Genomic DNA, 23,726 nt, shown 5'->3' on the forward strand with positions numbered 1-23,726 from the left:
CAGCTGGGTAGCACTTTTAAAACCCAGTTACTAAATGTCTCGCCAGAACAGCGCATGCGCTGGCTCAGGTGAGACCTAAAAAGCGCATCATGTAAGATGCTTATGACAGATATTTTTCTTGTTTCTTTAACATTCCTTGGCGCCATGCACTGAGAAGAAGCGCATATGGTTTTGTTAGACAGCAGCCCTTACATGCCTTGGATAGCAGCTCAGAAAGGCAATTGAGCACATCTTTTAAAACCACTTTTAACTTCAGTGTTGCAAACTACGTGAGGAAGTGATTTCAGTACAATTGAACAGTATTATCCCTGCCATTGGTGGCTGCACAGGGGCATTTTCAGTGGCAAATCAATCAGTCTCCTCATTTTCATTCTGTTCTCCTTTCTTTGTCATACAACAGCCAGTTTTATTAGCTCATTATTTTCTAACTTCAAACTTTTTTTAATCTCTGTTGAGATGGGGAGGAGCCCAGCAGGGTTTCTGATGTGAGCTGCGGCTCGCCTGCCTCGTGTGATACATATGAACCACACCCATTTTCCAGCGGGTGTGAGGGTGGAACATGCGTAGGGATGCTTGAGAGAGTGCGAGGGTGTCTATGTGGTGGAAGTGAGCGGCGGGTGTGAGGTTTGGAGAGTGAAAGAGTGAGGGCAAGCTTGAGGGATATGGGGAGAGCAGGTGGGGATGTATGATGTGCGGGAGGGTGTGGCACATGTAGATTGGTGGTTGTGGGCGAGGGTGTGTATGTGGTGAAAATGAAAGGGGAATGGATGTGAAACTGGCTGAAGGAGAGAGGAAGGGTGAGCTTGAGGGACGAGGTGGGGCTTGAGTGTCAGGGTTGAGCACACATAAATTGGTGAGTGGGTGTGTGATGCATGTGGTGGAAGCGAGAGGTGGATGAGGTAGTTTGTGCGGTGCCGTTTTGTAGGTTCGTGTTAGGGCAGAGGATGGAGGTAGGTTGTTTATGAGAGAACACAGCATGAAAGCCTGGGGGACACAGCAATTGGCAGTACTTAATTTGAGCCGGTGGGGGCCAGCTGCACTCATTTTTGGGAACAAGTACTTGTTTTTATGTAGTGTTTGCTATCAGGTCACCATGTCACCCAATGTAACTGTACTCAATTTCTCAGCCTGGGAAGGCTGAATACCTGAGTCACCCTGCCAAAAAACGCCTGTGTGACCTGTAACACACTACCTAATGTGTAGGTCCTGTCTGCATAGCATGGGTGATCATCACCTCTGCCTCTCAACAAATCGTTTGCTAAGCATCCACTCCTGCAATAAATTCTCTGTTCACATCCATACATGCCGTTTCTTGGCCGCAGCTTCCCCCTGCCCATAAGAAGAAAGAGTGATTCACACGGAAGTCAGCAGTGGAGACCGCGAGCCTCAGCGCCTACCCTATATTCCCGGTGCCCCCCTCCCTTAAATGTCGCTTACAGCAGTTGCCACATTACAGTTTGACAAGAAATCCGTCACGAGCTGTTGGACAGATCTGATAACGGTTTACTATACCACATATGATATCAAACAAAAACATAAAACAACGAGTGAAAGGGGCGTCTCGTTCATTTTGCAGATGCAACAATGTGTTCCCTCATTCTGCAGAATGAGGGAAGGGGAGTGAGGGAGAGGGAAGGGGAGTGAGGGAGTGGGGGAAGGGAAGTGAGGGAGTGAGGGAAGGGGAGTGAGGGAATGGGAGCGAGGTAGGGAGTGAGGGAAGGGGAGCGAGGGAGGGAGTGAGGGAAGGGGAGTGAGGGACTGAGGGAAGGGGAGTGAGGGAAGGGGAGGGAAGGAGTGAGGGAGGGAGTGAGGGAAGGGGAGTGAAGGAAGGTGAGTGAAGGAAGGTGAGTGAAGGAAGGTGAGTGAGGGAAGGGGAGGGAGGGAGTGAGGGAAGGTGAGTGAGGGAAGGGGAGCGAGGGAAGGGGAGCAAGGGAGGGAGTGAGGGAAGGGGACTGAGGGACTGAGGGAAGGGGAGTGAGGGACTGAGGGAAGGGGAGTGAGGGAATGGGAGCGAGGGAGGGAGTGAGGGAAGGGGGGCGAGGGAGTGAGTGAGGGAAGGGGAGTGAGGGACTGAGGGGAGTGAGGGACTGAGGGAAGGGGAGTGAGGGAAGGGAAGGGGAGTGAGGGAAGGGAAGGGGAGTGAGGGTGAGGGAAGGGGAGTGAGGGTGAGGGTGAGGGAAGGGGGTGAGGGAAGGGGAGTGAGGGAAAGACAGTGATGGAGTGAGGGAAGGGGAGTGAGGGAAGGAAAGTGAGGGTGAGGGAAGGGGAGTGAGGGAAGGGAAGTGAGGGTGAGGGAAGGGGAGTGAGGGTAAGAGAGGGTGAGGGAAGGGGAGGGAGGGTGAGGGAAGGGGAATGAGGGTGAGGGAAGGGGAGTGAGGGAGATGGAAGGCGTGTGAGGGAGAGGGAGGAAAGGAGGGAAGGGGAGTGAGGGAGAGGGAAGGGGAGAGAAGGAGAGGGAGGGAAGGAGAGAGAAGGAGAGGGAGGGGGAGGGAAGGAGAGGGAGAGGGGGGAAGGAGAGGGAGAGGGACGGAAGGAGAGGGAAGGAGAGAGAGGGAGTGAGAGAGTCAGAGTGAGGGAGAGTGAGAGGGAGTGAGGCAGAGTGAGTGAGACAGAGAGAGAGAGGGAGAGAGGGAGAGAGAGGGATGGAGGGAGACAGTGGGAGAGATAGATAGAGGGAGGGAGAGAAAGGGATGGAGGGAGAGAGAGGGAGGGAGACAGAGAGAGAGAGAGAGAGAAAGAGAGGGATGGAGGAAGGGTGACAGAGAGAGAAAGAGAGATGTTTGTATGCGGGGTCTGGTGGCTCAGTGGACGAAGGCGTCTGCTGCAGGGACCTCTGTTCAACCTCATGGTCACAGTCTTTTTTGTTACTCTAACCCCGCCCCCTCCTCCACTGACCCCACCCCCACCGGTGCGGCCCTGGGACACAAACCACACTGTAAATTTGGCCCCCGAGAGAAAGTTTGTGAGTACCCATGTTATAGAGGAAGCTTTGCAGAACGCGGCGCCTTACGAAAATGGGTGAGAAACAATGGTGGATTGCGGGCCAAAGTGACCGCCAGTGGCTCCAATTAATGCAGGCAATCCGCTCATTTTGAGTTTTCCTCCACAGACCACACATCGTTGCAGCGGTGTAGCTATCAGTAGTGCAACGCGTGCAGTGGCACCGGCGACCTCGCATCTGAGTGGCCCTCTTCACCCGAAGTGTGGCCACAAAACTGCATGTTTATTAAGGCACGCAATCACTTTTCTGACGGCACTACACTACAGATTTTTCAAGCGCGTTGTCTGAAGGATTAATGTTTCCATGAAGTGGGGCCTGGTGAGGCACCCCTCCCTGATGCTGACACCGAGCCGGATGCACTGCAACGATGACACTGCAGCACGGGTACCTAGAGTGACACTGCAGAGGCTGTCCAGTGACTCTGCAGGCACAGAAAACACTGTCACTGCAGGCATCGCACGGCTATCTATAGTTGCACTGCAGACGCTGTCCAGTGACACTGCAGGTACCGCAAGGGTACGTATAGATGCAGCCTGGTGACACTGCAGGAACCGCAAGAGTACCTGTAGTCTAGACGCTGTCTGATGACACTGCAGAGACCGTTCAGGTGACACTACAGGAACCGCAAGTGTGGCACTGTAGAGACTCTACGGACGGCACTGACGAAGCTGTCCAGTGACAATGCAGGCACTGCTTGCGTACTACAGGCGTTACACGAGTGACACTGCAAACACTACACACTTCAAACTGTATGCGGGTGTAACTGCGTGCACGGCACGGATGACGCCGCTGACGCTGGCCATTGACAACGCAGACACTGCCCATATACAATCTTTGTTGACATAAAAAACAAGCATTTGCAATGCAATAGGACTCGCTTTACGCAAGTTTGAGCTATTGGCATTGTAAACGACAATGCCTTTTGTTTGTTTTTGTTTTTAAAACATAAATACAGGCATTGCCATTTACAATGCCAATAGCTTAAACTCGTATGAATGCTAGACCTATTGCATTGCAAATGCTTGTTTTCTTTGAGCAAGTGTTTTTTTTGTCACTGCTCTTTGTAGTGCTTGACTCATTGTTTGCACAAGGGGGTTATTCTTTCGGTGTTCTATGTAGAGCTAAGCTCATTCTTCAGTGCTCCTTGTGCCGCATGGATCATTTTTTTGAACAAGCATGTTACTCTGTCACTGCTTTTTGTAGCTCTTGGTTGAATCTCTGCGCAAGCCATTTATTCTATCAGTGCTCTTTGTGGTGCGTTGTTCATCATTTAACAAATGGGAGGCATAGATGGCTGTCCACTGCCTGGCGCCTTCACATGATACTTGGTTTCACAAGGATTTTTTTTGGTTTGTAAGTGTGTGTGAATAACAAGCAAAGAAAGGATGGTGTTTCACAAGAACACCTGTATTAAACGGACTTCTTAGTCCTACAAACTTTATCCACTCAAATGATCTACTAAATAGAATGCTCTTAGAGCCATGAGATGGAATTGTTGCAGTAAGGGTCACAGGTAGGCTGTTTATAAAAGCTCTTTAGAATCACCCAGACTGTTTAAACCCTGTTTTAGGATTCAGAGCTGTAGTGTTGTCCATGACCTCCATTTCAGGGCCGTTTAGGGGAGGTGTCCAGAGCAATGTATGTTGCTTCCAAGAGAAAAGGATTTACTGAGCTGATGTACTAGTTTTTGTGTTTTACTTGCTCAGTCCCACTCCTGCTTTGTGGTTCTTATCTCACCATTCCTGGCCGAAAAAAAATCACAGACTCAACCAGCACTGGCAGCACCGTAGCACTTTTTTAGGGCTCGGGCTCTGCGTACACTGCGCATGCAGTGTCGCGCAGCGACAGTCCTATTCCCGGCGTTTTGAAAATGGACCTTGAAATTCCACATAGCTTGTGCGTGTGGATTTCCAAGGTCCATTTTCATTGGCCTTTGCGCGCATGCTGTTTTTTAACAGAACACGCAATAGGCCATAGGCGGTCGCGTAGCTCCGCCTATGGCCTATTGGTGTCTGTTACGCGCACCAGAGGCCATATGTTTTGAATTATCACGTCTTGACAGCCGCGATAATTCAAAACATATGCTTGCAGTGGCGCGCATGCACGCACCACTCGCGGGGTTTTTTTTTTTGTAGTTCGCGGTGAGGTGAGTTAGCTGAGGCCCCCTCCCTCGTGCCACCCCCTGGCCCCCCACACTTCCATAAGACAACTCGTTCTCTTTACGTTTTCGGAGGTGGGATTATTTTTAAAAAGAAGTATCACGCGCAATTTCCCGGTCTGCTTGGCAGAGCCCTCTGTTTGCCGGTACCAAGGCTTTCTGCCTCTCCAGGCTCTGATGCTTACAAGCTCTGTCTTTCTGCCTCTCTGGGCTCTGAAGTCTGGAGAGCAGTATTTTTGCCTCTCTGCGCTCTGACGTTTTGAGCGTAGTATTTCTGCCTCTCCAGGCTCTGACACTTAGGCGCTATGTCCTTCTGTCTCTCCAGACTCTGATGCTCTCTTGCTGCCTCTGTAAACTCCGGTGCTGACGAGCTCAGACTTTCTGCCCCAGGCTCTGGGGACCTCTGTGCTTCTGTCCCAACAGTCTCTGTGGCTTTAGGGCTGTGGTTTCTGCGCCGTGCTCGGATGCTGTGGCGCTCTGTCTGCCCGTCCTTCGGAGATCTGATACTATGGGACCCCGGCTTCCCTTCCAGGCTCCGATGCCGTGAAGCCCCGTGCCCCGTTCCCTCCGAGCTCCGCTGCCTGCGACCAGTGCCTTCCTCCCCTAGGCTAGGAGGCCAGGGAGCCCCCTCGGTTCCTCCTGTAGAGATGCCCCTGGTCTCTGCTGCTGTGGGGCACTCAGGTCCTGCCTTTCCGAGCGGGGATGCTGTCTCTCCTCACCCCATAGAGCTGCGCTCTAGCAGTGCTGTCAGGGACAGTCCGCTCCCCCGGCCTCCCGCAGCTCGGTTTTTGCAGGACCCCAGCCCCCGCTGCGGTCACTGGAGGCCATAAGAGCCCGGGGGGTCGTGCGCATCCTTCGGAGCTGCGAGGCTGCTTCCTCAGCCAGTGTGACGCTTTTTTGGGGGGGGGTTCTTCGTCTCCCCTCCCCTCCATTGTTTCTGCCTCCTCCCTCCCTCCGTCTCCTCTCGTCTGCCCCTCTCCCCTGCTTCCCCTCTGCCCCCAGTCAGATGCTGACAGTCTCCTGCTCGCTCCCCCTCCCCCTCCCTGTCTCTTTAAAGCGCCATCTGCTCTGAGAATCCACACTATGTTCTAATCTGCCTCACAAGTTAGCAGAGGCCCCCTCCCTCGGTGCCACCCCCTTCCCCCTCCACACCTCCACAAGACAACTTGCTCTCTTTATGTTTTCGGGGGTGGGGGTGGCCTTATTTTTAAAAACAAGTATCACTCGCAATTTCCCAGTCTGCTTGGCAGAGCCCTCTGGTTGCCGGTACCAAGGCTCTGTGCCTTCGACCTGGGTGAGGGAGACCCCCTTGGATCTGTTTAGGGGGGGGTTCTTCCTTTACGTGTCCTCGAGATTCTTATTGTTGAAGACGAGCACGCCCACGTGCACACTAATGTTATGTTAATTTGATTTGTATAGCGCATGGCTACCCCAGCAACGGGGCGTCCCAGCGCTTGTGGACATGTCAGAGGATGTAACTGTGAGGCAGGTGGGGGTGACTTAGATGGAAGAGAACAACCAGGTTTTGATCTGTTTCCGGAAAAGCATGTGATTAGTGGTGGCCCGAGCCTTTAGGGGGATCGAATTCCATAGCTTCGGGGCCAGGTACCTGAAGGAGCAACCACCAGCTCTGCTTCTCCGGATCTTAATTGTACTGGCGAGGGATAGATCTGCCGAGCAGAGGGCGCGCATGGGGGCATAGAGAGCACACAGTCCCTGCAGAATTTGTGGACCGGAGCCATACAAAATTCTATGTGTTATGCACAGAAATTTGAATTGGATGCGCTGTTTAATTGGCAGACAGTGCAGGCGTCTAAGAATCGGCGAGGTATGGCAAGTTTTTGGCAGTGCAAACAGAATACGGGCGGCAGCATTCTGAGCTCTTTGTAGCCTATTCATCACTGTCAGGTTAGAGCCAAGCATAAGAGCATTACAATAGTCTAGATGGGATAAGACTAAAGCCTGGACTATAACCTGAAGAGTGAGAGGCTCGAAGAAGCCCAGAATGGGTTTAAGGGAGCCTAGGCGACCATAACAGGTGCCTGCCACATTTTTAGCATGTGCCTCCAGAGAGAGTGAGTTGTCCAACATCACCCCTAGGTTTTTAACTACCTACTTGGAAATGGGTGGAGGTCCTAATAAGGAAGGCCACCAATGACTGTCCCATCTCTGAATTTCATTACCTATTACAAGTACCTCCGTTTTAGAGGAATTTAGCTGAAGACAGTTCTGGGACAGCCAATTTGATATGGCCAGAATATCTTCTTGGAATTTGGTTTGGTCCAACTCGGTGTTTTTGGAGAAGGTGAAAATAAGCTGTGTATCTTCTGCGTACGATATTAGCCTTATCTTGCGATCTCGAGCCAGCACAGCCAGGGGGCGGACATACACATTGAACAATGTGGGGCTAAGCGCAGAGCCCTGCGGGACCCCACACTCCAGAGAGTGCCTGCTGGACAAGTACGGTGGAGCATGCACCTGGAAGGAACAGTCAGATAAAAAAGACTGGAGAAGTGTGGCTCAATGATTAGAGCTAAACATTGGTGGTGGTCCGCACTCCAATATTGATCTATTTTAATCCATGTTTCTTCCGACCAAAATATTTACACAAAAGCCAGGATGGGTTCCACAGCGGTATTCGTGCAAGCGCCTTGAGACCCTTGCGGGTGAGTAGTGCGCTATACAAGTATCAATTTACAATTTACAGTCCAAGGCACTTCCTCCGACTCCGATCTCCCACAGTCGCTCAAGCAAGATCCTGTGGGAGACCGTGTCAAAGGCCGCAGAATCAAAAGTGAGGTCTCGCCCTGGTCCTGCACCTCCCTTAGATGTTCAGTAACAGGCAATAAGGCAGATTCAGTGCTGTGTTTGGCCCGGAAACCATTTTGGGACTCGTCCAAAATTCCGTTAGATTCCAAGTAGGTGGTCAAAATGGAATTCACATGGGCTTCCGCTACCTTAGCAAGGTAAGGTAGTAGGGAGATAGGTCTGAAGCTATAAGGCCTGGCGGGGTCCAGCGTTGGTTTTTTTAAGAGAGGGACTACCTTAGCATGCTTCCAGGATTTAGGGATGGTTGCTGACTGAAGAGAGTTGTTGATCAGCGTCAGCCCCTCCCGCAAGATGGAATCCTGGAAGGTTCTAAACAAATCAGGTTTTACGGGGTCTTCCGGGGAGCCAGACTTTACCTTTAAGGCCAAAGATTCCATCACCGACAACTCAATCGGTGGCAGGACTTGATGTAAACATGGGAGGGCAGCTGGACCTATGGTAGAGCTAGAGGGCATAGTGTGTCCGTCCGGCTTTATGGAGTTATAGATCCCTTTTACTTTATCCAGGAAGAAACATGATAGCTCTTCGCACTGTGCGTCCGATACTATCAAGTTGCCTGTTCCCTCCAGAACCTTGGTCAGGTCCTTCACTAAGGCAAAGATAGTTTTAGAACGGTTGGTGCTAGAGTTAATGTATACACCTATAAAATATATCACAAATTTAATTTACCCTCCCCCACCTTACAGAAGGCGCTTCCCTTAGGGGAATCCCTCTCTGTCAACCCCTAAAGCACGTCACCCCGGGTTGCTGTCTCCTGCATTTATCCAGACCTATGTGTGAAGTTCACCTTTATTAAGCTCAGCACCTATTGATTATGCCACCAGTCTTATGTATGCTCAATTCATATTAATAATGGTATGCTTATCCTTCATTGACCTTCAGTTCCCATTGATGGTGCCGAACCCCAGTGATGAAACTCAGATGACCCCCCTTTCCCTTCCACCTCCTGTACAAGGTTCAGCTACCACTGACCTTCATCAGAGTGAGAGTGGCAGCAGAGTGAGAGACAGCAGAGTGAGAGACAGCAGAGTGGGAGTGACAGCAGAGTGAGAGTGACAGCAGAGTGAGAGTGACAGCAGAGTGAGAGTGGCAGCAGAGTGAGTGACAGCAGAGTGAGTGACAGCAGAGTGAGAGTGACAGCAGAGAGAGTGACAGCAGAGTGAGCGTGAAAGCAGAGTGAGAGTGACAGCAGAGTGAGAGTGACAGCATGAGAGACAGTAGAGTGAGAGTGACAGCAGGGTGAGAGACAGCAGAGTGAGAGTGACAGCAGAGTGAGAGACAGCAGAGTGAGAGACAGCAGAGTGAGTGACAGCAGAGTGAGAGTGACAGCAGAGTGAGAGTGACAGCAGAGTGAGTGACAGCAAAGTAAGAGTGGCAGCAGAGTGAGTGACAGCAGAGTGAGAGTGACAGCAGAGTGAGTGTGACAGCAGAGTGAGTGTGACAGCAGAGTGAGAGACAGCAGAGTGAGAGTGACAGCAGAGTGAGAGACAGCAGAGTGAGAGACAGCAGAGTGAGAGACAGCAGAGTAAGAGTGACAGCAGAGTGAGAGTGACAGCAGAGTGAGAGTGACAGCAGAGTGAAAGTGACAGCAGAATGAGAGTGACAGCAGAGGGAGAGTGACAGCAGAGTGAGAGGGACTCAGCAATGTGAGTGTTCCAGAGAGAGCAGGGTATGCTTGTGCGCTTACACGGTGCACTGACACACAGGAGCTAAAACAAAGAACAGCTGAACACGTGTCTTGGGAGCTTCATGGAGCCACCCGGCCCTCTGTGAGGGGAGCAGCAAGGAGGGGACGCCCCAACCAATCAAGCACAACTACTCACAACCTACTGTACGATTAAAACACAGGCCAAAGAGCAGAGCTAGGTCTTTTCGCTTTACGTAGGGTGAGCAGTGTGTGAGTGTGTAGGGTGAGCAGTGTGTGAGTGTGCAGGGTGAGCAGTGTGTGAGCGTGCAGGGTGAGCAGTGTGTGAGCAGGCAGGTTGAGCAGTGTGTGAGTATGCAGGGTTAACTGTGTGAGCGTGCAGGGTGAAGATTGTGTGAGTGTGTAGGGTGAGCAGTGTGTGAGTGTGCAGGGTGAGCAGTGTGTGAGTGTGCAGGGTGAACATTGTGTGAGTGTGTAGGGTGAGCAGTGTGTGAGTGTGCAGGGTGAGCAGTGTGAGAGTGTGTAGGGTGAGCAGTGTGTGTGTGTAGGGTGAGCAGTGTGTGAGTGTGCAGGGTGAACATTGTGTGAGTGTGCAGGGTGAACAGTGTGTGAGTGTGTAGGGTGAGCAGTGTGTGAGTGTGCAGGGTGAGCAGTGTGTGAGTGTGCAGGGTGAACATTGTGTGAGTGTGTAGGGTGAGCAGTGTGTGAGTGTGTAAGGGCAGTGTGTGAGTTTGCAGGGTACGAAAACTAGAACTAAGCCCACCACACACACACACACACACACACACACACATAACACCACACACATAATATCACACACACACCACACACACAACACCACACACACACCACCACACACACCACCATACACACACGCACACCACCACACACACACACAACACCACACACACAACACCACACACACAACACCACACATTCACTACCACACACTCACCACCACACACTCACCACCACACACGCAACCACACACACAACCACACACATACAACCACACCGTCAGTGCACACTTTCAAAGGGCACAAACACCACCAGCCATCAGTGCACGCTTTACCAGGCACAAACACCACCAGCCGTCAGTGCAGGCTTCCACCAGGCACTCACCCCCAGATGCCAGTGCACACTTTCACCAAACACACACACTATCAGCCATCAGTGCACACTTTCACCAGCCACACACAACACCAGCCGTCAGTGCATGCTTTCACCAGGCACACACACCACCAGCCGTCAGTGCACGCTTCCAACAGGCACACACACCTCCAGCCGGCAGTGCTCGCTTCCACCAGGCACACACAACACCAGCCATCAGTGCACAATTTGTACAGGCACACACACCACAAGCCATCAGTGCACACATCAATTGTTAACGCATCCACAATTATCTATTGTAGCAATCGCAGTATGGTGCACTTTACTTTTAAACATATTCATCTAAAGCGCAGCATGCCACCATTGCTACAATTCCAATCCAACCCACATAATTCCACTACACACCACATGCATACACTCCATAACACATGGCTAAAAGACATTGCCATTCACAATGCCATTAGCTCTAACTCAAATAAATCTACGACCTGTTGCATTTCCAATGCTTGTTTCTAACTTCCAGCCATGCATCATAGCAGTCATTCTGCTGTACAACATGGCTAAAAGACGCTGACAAAGCCAATATATCTCATCATAGGCGAGACCTATTGGCTTTGCCAATGCTTGTTAAACATGGCTACAGTAGAAACGGGCTGAAAATCGAGTTTGAAAATATTGTATTCACCCACAGCACAGCATGAAAAAATCACCATGTTTGGAGGTGTCTGGCGCCATAGTCCAAATAAATCACAGAAATTGTGAACTAAGTTAGAAACTGTGTATCCTCTACGGAAACCTGTATTATAAGAGTTCTCACTTAAGCATTTAGCATAAAACATATGTGTATCATGGAAAGACTGTTGACATGTCAAAAAATAAATACAGCTTAAACACTCTTCCATCAGCCTAAAACTCAATTACAAATCTGTCAATCCCTATACATCGTCCATCTGCTACAAACAGCAAAAACGTTTTGAAAACACCAACACTCTTCCAGCAGCCTCAAGACCCAAACGCTCTTCCAATATCTGCCTGAATACACAAATCAACTTTGATTAGTTCCTTTAAATACATGGTATTAGATCACCATAAGCAACAAATATTAGATTATTGGATTGTTGAGAGCTCAATTGAAGACAATGGAGGGGCTCGGAACTTAGTTATAATGGCTGGCATAAGCCTTCTGCTCCAACATTCCAACGTTTGTCTTTCTGTTTCTGCTTTTTTTAATTAGCACATTCTACCCTCAGTGGGTGGAAGATTCCAATAGTTTTATATCCCTTCTGCCTCGGGCTATACCTGTTGTTAAAGGTCCTCACCTTCGTTATAGGCCAACGTTGCCATAGTCTTTAACATCCGGTATAGTACTTGCAGGATGCTAGAGGCTATAATCTTCTATTGTCTGTACATGGTAAGCAAGCATGTGTATTTCAGTCCCATGTCAAAATGATCTTTCATCATCCTCAAAATACAAACACAACCACCAGCCGCAATACCCACGGTTATCCATCATTCCTAATATACAAATACATGAATGCTCTTACAAAGGGCCTAATATACAAATATTCTTACTTCTGTACTAGTATTACAAAAAATAACTGATATCACAGTTAATACTCATATTTTCGGTCATAATAAACAAAAACATATGACTTTCTATCACTTCTCATGTCCACCGCTTCTTAGTGAACCCTACCAATTAAATGCTCACGTGTCTGAGTAAATACTCGAAGGTCATCCTATCCTCCTAATCCACAAAACATATAAGGGGCCACCAGGTATAGAGAAACAAGCAGTTGTAGTTCTCTTTAACCAATCTTTTATCTCTAACAGTAACCAGCAATAAACATTCTAAAGGCTGTTAGGTTTTAATATATATTGTGACATCATTCAATGAACGCCCCATTTAACTGCCTGCCTAAACAATGGCATGACCTTGCAGAAATAAGCAAGGCCTTAATATCAGCCTTAATAAAACACTTCTGCATCTGCTGCTATGCCTAAATATTTGCTTAGCAGAGGCAATGTATACTTTTGAGTATGAAGCTTACAGTGCTTAATTTGAGCCAGTGGTTTCCGGTGCTGGGCACCAGCATTTAATTGTCAACACCAGCACCTATGACACCGGCACCTATGACGGCACCTATGACAGTGGCGCTCTATTTTTTATTTAGAAATGAGAAAAACAACAGTTTATAAATCCAATATACCTTAAAAATGGCTAATACCCACCGTACAAACCAATCTAATAGCTTTGGGGGCCTGGAATAGTTTGAATTGTCACACTTGATGGAGTGTAATAGTTGTGTTTGTAGTGTCATTGGCAGCACTGACATGGGCAATGAGTGGTGCAAGCTAAGTTGCCCTGGCACTTTCTGCTTTACAAATTAAGCACTGGATGCACTGCTCCTCATCTTAACTAAACCAAAAAAAAAAACTGTCACTGTTCCCAATGTCTTAATTTATAATGTAACGATAGTCTGTGGGTCAGTATTTTCAGGTGTGGTAAATAGCGCCTATTTGATCCCAATAACAGGGACTAACATGGGTCTTGGTGTTTGCTACTAGAAAATCCACACGTCTCAGTAATTACCATGCATTTATTTCACCAGTAAATGTTGTCAGGTTTCACCTGCTGAAAGTGACCTGTGAAAAAAATTGTGAAGGTAATTGCCTCATTCAGTTTTCCCTCATGACAGAAAATCCTGACATGTGCGGTGGCAAAAGTCACTACACATATCGCAATTCACTGGGCCGCTTTTCAATGAGGCCCTAATACGCGTGTAGAGCGGATTACTTTAATGAAATTACATTACCTCATATAATATATATCTAGGACTTCTAGAAATAAAGATGAGAGCATCATAAATATCATTTTATCATTGTAACGCATGTGGTCTAAGTATACTTAGACCACATGCGTTACATGTATGGCATTGTCAGTATTCTAAAATTAACGAACTAATCAAGAAATTCATATTAATGATAAGTATCCCTCCAGCAGAGATGTTTAATTGTTCCCTAATATCCACCTCTCTACTCGTTGGATTAATTTGAGACCGTGGCAAAAATGATATTGATGATGATCTCATCTTTACTTCTAGAAGTCCTAGATATACCTACAAGCACCATCGACTGATACTCCAAGCTTCCATGATAAGAAGCTCCCCTTTCTTTTTCGTTGCTTTTACATATTATATGGAGTAATGTAATTTCATTAAAGTAATCCACTCTACACGGTTTACTTGGGACAGAAAATATTACCCTCTTATAAGTGTAAGGTTTCATCACATTCATTGGCTCTTTAATATATGATAGAATTCTCTGAACCTCATTCTTTCATATTTAGTGATTTTTCCCATTGGTTATCGGATCTATTCTTCTTCTTTTTCACTTTAAATCAATTTCTGTTCTTCCTTTAGTAACTAATAGTCCCACTCTGATAAGGAGACATTCTTTAATTTACAATCTCTTACTGTGACATGTTTTTAAACAAATATAATTCTTTTAGCATATCTGATCTAGCACTGGACAGAAAGACTTAGGGGTCTATTAGGAAGGCGGTCGGAAAACTTCTCCGACCACCATGGTAGCGGGAAAAGTCTGCCCGCAAGGACCGCAGCTTAACCGACCGTCAAAATTAGGATGCTCAGCAGACAAAATCCGAACGCGGCGGTCGGGTTCTGGCGATTAACATTGCGGCGGTCGCTGCTGTCAGCAGCACCACAGCGATGTTAAGAGGAGCATGACCTACATCTCCCTGCACTGCGTCACAGACACTGCACAGTGCCTGCACCTGGTACAGGGATATGTACGGGGGTACCATGGGTACCCGCCCAGGGCACCCACACAGCCTCCCAACAGAATGGGGGCCCACAATGGGTCCCCGGAGACATTCTCCTCATGCCATTCCATGGCAGTTCCTCTGCAGCAGAAAGGCTGGCTACCACCGGCATCATAATTGTGCTGGCGGTGCTTGGCCCTGATCCGCCACATTTGCAGCGGTCCAGCTCTGCCCGCCAGGCAAGCGGGCGGACTACAACTGGTGGAAAAGTGGCGGGCGGAAAATCACACTGCAGCTGTAATGACCGCTGTGCTAATCGGACCGGTGATTTTACGGGTTTCGGTCGCGGGCGGATGGCTGCCGCCGGTCCAGCGGTTGCCACCAACGAACCAGCGGCGGCCATCCTCCCGCCATCCTAATAGACCCCTTAGTAGGATATTTAATGTGTGTTCAGATTTCTAGATATACATGTTTTCTTCAATTTGTATTTTTTCTTTTTAGACTCATCTGGCTACCTGATTAAGGCGTCCCGCCGAAACGCACGTTGATTCTAATTAGGATAGCCATAATTATTTTGTTTGGAAATCTGTCATGAATTTTGTATTGACCTATCTTATTTGATTTCAATTATGTTAGTCATAATTATTTTGCTTGGAAGTCTGTTATAAATTCTGTATCAATTTATCTCGTTTGTACAAAAAAATGTAAGTTTGTATATTGCATTTTGAATGTATTTTGTTAATGATGGCGTGCTATATTCCACCAATTTTTTATTACTTTCTTATTTATTAGTAAAAATTTTATAAAATTATATATCAAAACTTTTTACATCAAAAATTAATAAAATAATATATCTTTGAGTAATAATTGTTTTCTGGTCACATATTGTTATTGTTCAGTATAGATCCACATTTTATTAGTTTCCTGAATATTCTACAAAGTTGTAGCAATGGAGGGGCTACTCTAGAGTAACATGTTTTACCTTAGTAGTGTTCAGGGCCGGACTTCCCGTGTCATCCAAGGGAGCACAATTGTCGAGGGCAGATAGTGACCCCTCGGCTTCCTGTAGAGCCAGGTCAGTTTTCAAGGAGTCCCTGCTACATTTTGAATACTGTTCACCGCATTAATAACTACAAAACCATAATACATTGAAACCTGGGAATTTGGCTTATCAAACTAAGATTGGATGCTATTGTGATGTAGCAGATGAACTGCAAACCTTAACTGTAAGGTGCACAATACTTAAACTAGAGATGCACAACTGAATGTAATTACTGTGTATTTGCTTGAGTGACCCAACAACATTTTTTTGGACTCTATAAAATGGTATATAAGATATGTAGTAAATGTATAAGTGGTATAAGAAATTTAAACATTTTGCAGTGGAGCCACATGAGAAAAGCAAAGCATTCGAGTCTCACCTGTCCTCGGTCAGCTTGAGAATGGTGTTGGCTCGCGAGGAGAAGACTATAAAGGACATTCGTAGCATTGGACTAGAAAAGAAGAAAAAAGGTTACACAATCACACATGGCAGAACTAAGTAAAAACAACAATCCAAAAATGAACACAAAGTTAAAGATCATTATTGGTGGTTTAGATACAAAACCACAGAAGTTAATAACCAATCTTTTTCCTAATTGACAAGATTCCCTCCTAATCAAAATCCAATAGTTTAACTAATCCCCTGTCAACAAAATAACAACAGAAAATTGTGGTAATTCACTTCAGCACGGTGAAGATGGACGAGAGATTTATTGTCAGGAACTACACAGCTGCAGGTCATCACTTGCCAGGTACTTCAAATCAGATACAAGTTGCAGTTACAATTCCAACCTTTGAACAGTAACATTCTGAGCATGCACTTAACACTGTGATATCACCGCATCAAGAAAACAGCCTCTTAGAATACTATAAAAATCTAATTACGTAAAGTGATTCTTAAAATTATGATACACTGTTGTCTCCATTGTGTGTGCCTTTTAATACAGATGAGGCTGGTAACAGGAGTTATCAAACCACTGGAGTTACACATCTGTGCAACTCCGCATAGTTGCCCATTTTGCCTTCTGCTAAAAGCTGGGTGCGAAATGGGAAGTAAGTAGGGGAATTGATGCAAGATTAATTGATTCCATAGTATTTACTAATTTCTAAGGCAGACCATCAGGGATACACTCACAATAGCCCCATAACGTTGCTCCCTCTGCCCCTGGAGTAATCTCCAGGGAGGGCCCTGACAAGATTGAGTTTCCAGTTGATTCACTGGGTCATTGATGAACAAGTTTGTGCCTTGATTCTTTACTTTTAGTTAGACACCCTTTAAAACCTATTGAGGCCCTTCTCAATATTCCCTCTCTAATGTTGTTTGATGTGTGTCTTGGCATACTAGTTATGTAATACTTCTCCATTAATAAATACTTATTTCTAAAGATGTAACTTTTGCATAATTTGTTAGCATAGGTAGAAAACAAAATACATTCTCTTGCTTATGAGTAAGGGTTCCGGGCATTAAGGCAGTGGTTACCATTCAGCTGCCCACAACAAGACAAAGATTGATTGATTGAGGGCTTGGAGGATCATCAAGGCCCCTGACAAGATACACTGAGGCCACAAGGCTTTCAAGCACCACCCCATTTCAACAGCACTTATCCCTCTGACTGGCATTCTAATAGATCAACCAGTTGCGGCTGCTGTCTGAAACCATCAGTGGGGTGGGGAGGGTGAGAGGGGGGAAGGAGGGTCAGAGGGAGGGGGGGTTAGGTTTAAAAAAAAACACTTACCTACCTCCGCTGCCTCTCTTGTGTCCTCTTCCTGGCTTTTAGTGAAAAACAGGAAGCAGGAAGCACTAGGGCTCCCACGCTCCCTGCAGCCAATCACAACGCTGAAATGCAGCATTGTGATCAGTCTGAGCGATGTGATACGGGGCTCAGCCAGGGGATGTGGGGATGGCCATGTTCTCCATGCAGGCTGTAATGTAGCCTATATGGAGAAGGGAGAAAGTGCGCATGACTGGTTTGGGTGGCCCGAGAGGACGGTTGTACCCTCCTCCCCTGCTGTTCAGCCCTGCCCCTCAAGCAAACTGCCGCTGCATGAGCACATAATAAAATGATAATACCATAACATTATTATTATTTTCCTTTTTTCCTTTCTTTTGCTGCTTTATGTCAGTGGGGTGAAGCTCCACCACCTTAGCGGAGAACCGGCCACTGAGATCAACCCAGGGAGTGACAGGTCATATGATCAATACTTTAAACCTATGAATTGATATATCAATTGGGAACATACACAGATCTATCTTCCTATATAAACGGTTGCAGAGGACGTCTCACATCCGACAGATCGTGTGGACTAGAGAGGGAACTAGACGCAAGTCACACAAGCCTTATGCCCAGCCCAATGCCAAGTGTGGAAAATAGTCCACTCTTTTAAACTCAGGTGATTGAAACCCACTGCACAGGGACACTCACTTGTATTAACGATTTTATCAGTAAAATTAATGCTATACTGTAGGACTTACAGAAACCTGGTTCAGAAACAAGAAATGGTCCCCAACTCATTTTAAAATTGTACAGAACAAGCATTGACATAAATAACAATTCTTGCTTTAATGTGCTGTACACTGTATTGTCACACTCATGCAGCTAACCCTCCACGCACAAGAGTATTTTACCTCTGTTGTACTTGGAAAAGGAGCAGGAAAAAAGAAAGTCTGGCTACCCCTTCTGGTGCAATGGAACATAGGCACAACAAAAATGTATTAGAAGAGGATCAGAGCATACAAGAGAGCACATAGGGCTGAAACCGACAGTCAGTGGCGTAGCTACAGGGGGGGCGGTGAGGGCGGACCGCCCCAGGCGGTATGACTTTTGGGGGTGGCGGCTGGCCCTCCTTTCCCCCGCTCTCACCTGCGGCTGTCGATGCCACACAGCCCCCCCCGCCGGTCTTAATTGCAGCCGTTGCGGTCGCATAAATAGCCAGCACCCACCCAACCGCACCCCAGGTTCTTCCATCACACTGCCATGGGCGGCAAAAGCAGGGCCGTCTAAGGCCTAGCTACGCCAGTGCAGTCGGAGCACTCAGCATAAGTGCCAGTAAGTGCCTTGTGCACCATGCAAAGTGTCTTAAACTAGATCCACCCATTCACTGCTAACCTGTGGATGGAGGCCAACTAGGATTTAATAGAAGAATTACAAAATTAATCAAGTGACTGACCTTGCAGCTGCAGTTTTAACAACTAATTCAGCAGAAAATTAGGTAAGTCAAACCAACTGCATGCCTATGATCCAAATATGCTGAGACAGGCATTTGCTCACCAACTGTTTCCCTTCAACTCAGAAGTAAGAAAGAATTTTCTTTACACTCTATAATAGAGAGCAAAATGTAACAGCAATCTTGTAGATATGTGAGCATAAGGTAGGATGACCCCCGCATAGTAGCACCAACATTTTTGGGCACAGCGGTAGAGATTGGGAGTAAGCCATGCGCCACTGAACATAAAATGGATTAAAAATTAGAACCCCTCCTTTTAGGGCCGTGAGGATTCATAAAAAAGCAAATCACATACCCTAAAGAAATATTGCAAGGGGCAACTAAACCTGTAAATGTAATCTGCTACTATTAGCTGTGAGATATTGTATGGCCATTTGATAACCATCATGCTTTTAGTTCATCTGGAGAATATAAGACTTTTCAGCATCAAAAAAGTTAAGACCACAGGTTTTGCCAAGTCATTCACAGTGCAAAGAGAGAGGGCTATTGTTTTTGTCACAACATTTAATAGTCATTAAAGCACATATTGACTTTAACATGAAAATAAATAAACATAGCGTCTAGAGAGAACCATCAAACATTTTAGTATATGTTGAGATGCACATAAAATCTCCCTCTAAAGATACTAAACATTTTCCAGTGCCAGACCAACAAAAGGAGCATGAATATTAAACATATTTTATTGCAGTTGTCAAAGATTTTACAATGTAAATTCCCTTCCTGTTGTATTTGTCAAATAGTTTAAACTATAAATCCCCTTTATATGTTGTTTGCACTAGAGTTTACAATGTCAAAGTAATTCCTGCTGTAGTTGTCAGAGAGATCACAAAGTAAAACCCCTTACAGCTGAAGTTGTTAAAGAGTTCACATTGTGAAAACTTTTAATATTGTATTTGCCACACTTGACACTTCCCTTCTTAATGCATTTGTCAGGGAGTTTGCAATATAAAACCCACTCCTATTGCATTTGCCAGAAGGTTCACAAAATAAAACTCCTTTCTTTGGTATTTGGCAAGGTGTTAACAAGGCAAAATCCCTAGAGAAATCTTATTCAGTGTGTCACAGGGCAGTCAGTAGTGACTGTACAATACATGTTAGTCAGCCACATTGTAAATGGACAAACACAACACACAAACCTCGCAGGCCTAATCGCTACAATGTAGGAAACATGTATTAGTGCCCTGATATGTTAAGGATGCTGCTCCATTGGAAAGGTAGGAGGCACGTCCCTGTAGTCTCACTTGCGACAAGGATACCATGCCGGTAATTCACCTATTTCTTTACCGTGCTGTGATGGTGCGGCCAGGATCTCAGCAGAGTAAATAAGTAAGTGAATTACCAACATGGTACTCTTGACATGTAGAGCACATTTAGTGACTTATAACTAACTCCAGAAGTGGTACGATTTCTCCTGATGAAGGCCCAGGATCCTGAGAGACAGTTTACATTAGGGCTGAAACAAATAGACAAAACAGAGTAGGGAAGACTAAGTACCCTACAGCATGCAAGTAAGAATAACTTTTTTTAACCATACCTCGGACACCAATATTAAAGGAGAGGGTGTTACTAAGGTATTTGTATGTACTTAAACCTCATTCTGAAATATCTTTAAGTGCTCCCTGGAATATGGTTGAGCCCATCCTGTTTTATAGGAATCAGGATGAGACCCGAAGATGAGGCATGCCACTAATAGGGTTTGGGTCTTAAAATAAATAAGGATTCCTCATACAGAGTTTTTCAAAACTAATCTTGGTCTGGAGATAGATAGGGCTATGGGGTAACCATGTAAGTAGTATGACTAGTGAGACCCATCAAATAATTTGGCAACACCCAAAATATACATTGAGATGAACATTAATTCTTCTCCTGGAAATGCCAGGCGTTTACAGTCGATGGACCAACAAAGGGATACATGTACTAAATATCTCCTTACTGCAGTTGTTAGGGAGTGGCCAATGCACAATCCATTCTTTTGTATTTGTCAAATAATTCAAAATGTAAAGTCTCGTCTTTTGATAGATTTCACAGAGAGAAACATCTTCCTATTTTGTTGCATTTGATCTGTCTTGTATTGCATTGGGTCTGCGTTAGCAATGTCCCTATCCGTTCTGAGCAATTGAACGACTTAGGCAGACAAACACAACTCATTTGCAATCAACTGCTTGTAGAAGAAGATCAACGTTTGAGCATGCTACAGACCCCCTCTTAATACTATTTCTTACAGCTCTTTTTCGGCTGATCATATATACCTCCTTGAAATTAGCCCTGTCAAGCCAGGCCTAAAAACCAACAGGATTATCAGAAGAGGTAACCAAATTCCTTGCCGGCTGAGATTATCTGTGGGACTCCATTTTAGAAAATACTTATCTACAGGCTTTAACGCAATGTAACAATTCATGCATGTAGGCCTTTTTGCTTTAACATACATTATTCACAATAAATAATTAAGGCAAACTACCTTTGCCATACCTTTTCACAATAAACAGAACAGATCTATGCCTCGGACATACTTTTCCCCAAAGAATCAGGCCTACAGCCGTGATCATTGGCTTGTCACCGTAACCAGCTTAGGCCCCTTTTATGTGCAATACAAGTACTATTTTTCTGGGGAAATACACAACTTGTACCCAATGAAATACAGTACAGAGGAAGATAAACAAGTTGGCAGAGCCACAGTCCTCTCTCAGTAGTGATTCTTGAAGCTCTTTTTCTTTTGATCCCATAAGGTCGGGTGACTTTTGAGCTATCAAGCCTGGTCTGAAAACAGGAACAGGGAGAAGGAGTGGTGATAGTATCTTAAGATGAGTTGACTTGCAGGAACACAATATGATTAACAACATACAAATGCCTCAAATGCATATCCATAAATCCATTAAATGCATATAACTTTGTTAGTTGAACCATCGAATGCATTACTCCAAATAATAAATCCTATCTGCAGGAGATTCTCTGCAGACACTGCGCCTCTAGACAATGTCCCTGAAAAAAATTCTCGTAAGTGCTTAATTTGTGGTGGGGCTTGCAAGCGGTATCTAAGCATATGTTTTTGGCATACCCTCTTTGTAAGTTTCATACATAAGACTGAAGCGTTGAACATGGTCAGACCATTCTCCTATTACCTTCCACTTTCATACTTCCCACCCAATTGCAATTACAAAAACACTCAACCCATCTTCTTGACACAAATAAAACACAGGGCTTAAAACATATTACCAGTGTACATGACATGAGCTACAGAGAACTTATTAGAAAGCATCTATCATCATAAATCATAGGACACTGACTAAATGTAGTTCCCACAGTAACAAACATTGACAAAGCCACTTGTTTTGCCCTTGTGCAGTGAATACGATTTCTCAATCTCAGTAATAGGTACAAAAGAATTGATGCAGGCTTCTCTCACATTGTAATAGTGCAAACTCACACATGTATAGACGGAAAAGGTACACTATAAAGGGGAAAGAGGCCTGCAATTATATTAGAATACCAAAAGGCAGGGTTTTGTAGTGTGTTTGATATCACTGCCTGAATGTAACTGCTTTTGTGCAAGGTTTTCTATTTATGACCATCTAGCAGTACTGATAGAATAAATGTTCTCTGTAAAACGTTTCAAATTAGGACGTGAATCAGAAGTGTACGCCTTCCTTACTTAAAATCAATAAGGGATCGTTTAAACATTGGTGGGTGGCCAATCAGGATAGCTGAGGTCAAGTCATCTACTCACATAGGAATCTCGGGATCTCACTACCTTCTGTGCATTTCCCTTTGCCATAGATAATCAAAGGGCAAAGCAGAATGAAAAGTAGGCGCCATGTATTCTTGGCTCCGCTCGGCATGTTTTTTTGTTCTTGTGACAAAGAACTCCCAAAGCAAAAATCAATTGTAGTAAAACTAAGGGGGATATGTACAACTAAAGTGGCGGAGTGAGGCGCTTAACGCCTCTCTTCACCACTTCAGAAACGTAGGGCTGCACCATATTTACAACGATATGGTGCAGCCTTGCATTTCCCCCCTGCTGGCGCTACACATAGCAGGGTAGCACCAACGCAGGCACCCTTGCACCATAGTGCAAGGGTGTCTGCGTGCAGGGGAAAGATTGTTTATGTACAGGAAGGTCCCCCTTCCTGTACATAAACAATCTTGAAATGCCATTGTGTCACTTCTACGTGTGCTGCTTAATGCAGCACACATGGCAGTCCAAAAATGTCTTTATTTTTTTACAGATTGTGTGCAGGAACGGGGACTTTCCTGTACATTAACAATAAAAGGCTTTTTGTTTTTTCCATGGGTGCTGCACACGCCAGCACACATGGAAAAATCCAAATGCTTCAAGCAGCACCCGCTGCAAGGTTAAAGATACGGGATGTGACCGTCAGGGTGGCAGTCACATCCTAATTGCAACGGAGGGACCACCGCTGCCCCTGCCGACGGTCCCTCCACATCGGGGTGGCGGACGGACGCAGGTCCGTCCGCCATCCTAATAGGCCTTCAAGTAAGTTGCCAAACCCAAACCAACGCTGCTTCTCTCACTCCTGAGTCACGAGGGGGAGCTCATTCAAAGTACCTCTATTCTGGCCCGCTCCATGCAGCGATTTTCTAATACTGAGATATGCACAAGACTCCCATCACGCACACCTACTCTGACCTGCAACAGAAGGCTTCTTTCAGCATCTCACTTCTGAGACAGTCAACCCAGCTCTCACAACACACCCCATTCCTGGCTTGCATCATTCATTGGTCCGTCTACCTAATTTCCGTAATACGTTAGTGTACTAATACAGGAACATCTACGTAACCCACAATGCACCAAAATGCGAAGTGTACCCTCTGGATAAAGTCTGCTCCGTCTGTTCGGAGTTCTTTATCTGTACTTGGAATGAGAGAAATAATCGCAACATCTATCACTTAGCAATTATGTCATTAGTCCACTCAT

The 23,726-nt window shown here is 46.1% G+C and overlaps 1 protein-coding gene across 1 annotated transcript in view; it reads right to left on the reverse strand.

Moving 5' to 3' along the window:
* ANTXRL (ANTXR like) overlaps positions 1-23,726 on the reverse strand; it is a 287,551-nt gene that overhangs the window by 139,727 nt on the left and 124,098 nt on the right. Inside the window, exon 3 of the mRNA XM_086921783.1 lies at positions 15,949-16,020. Coding sequence (XP_086777909.1) covers positions 15,949-16,020 — 72 coding nt within the window. The remainder of the gene's footprint in view (positions 1-15,948; positions 16,021-23,726) is intronic.

This window comes from Lissotriton vulgaris, chromosome 5 (genome assembly GCF_964263255.1).
Source record: "Lissotriton vulgaris chromosome 5, aLisVul1.2, whole genome shotgun sequence".
Classification (NCBI taxonomy): domain Eukaryota; kingdom Metazoa; phylum Chordata; class Amphibia; order Caudata; family Salamandridae; genus Lissotriton; species Lissotriton vulgaris.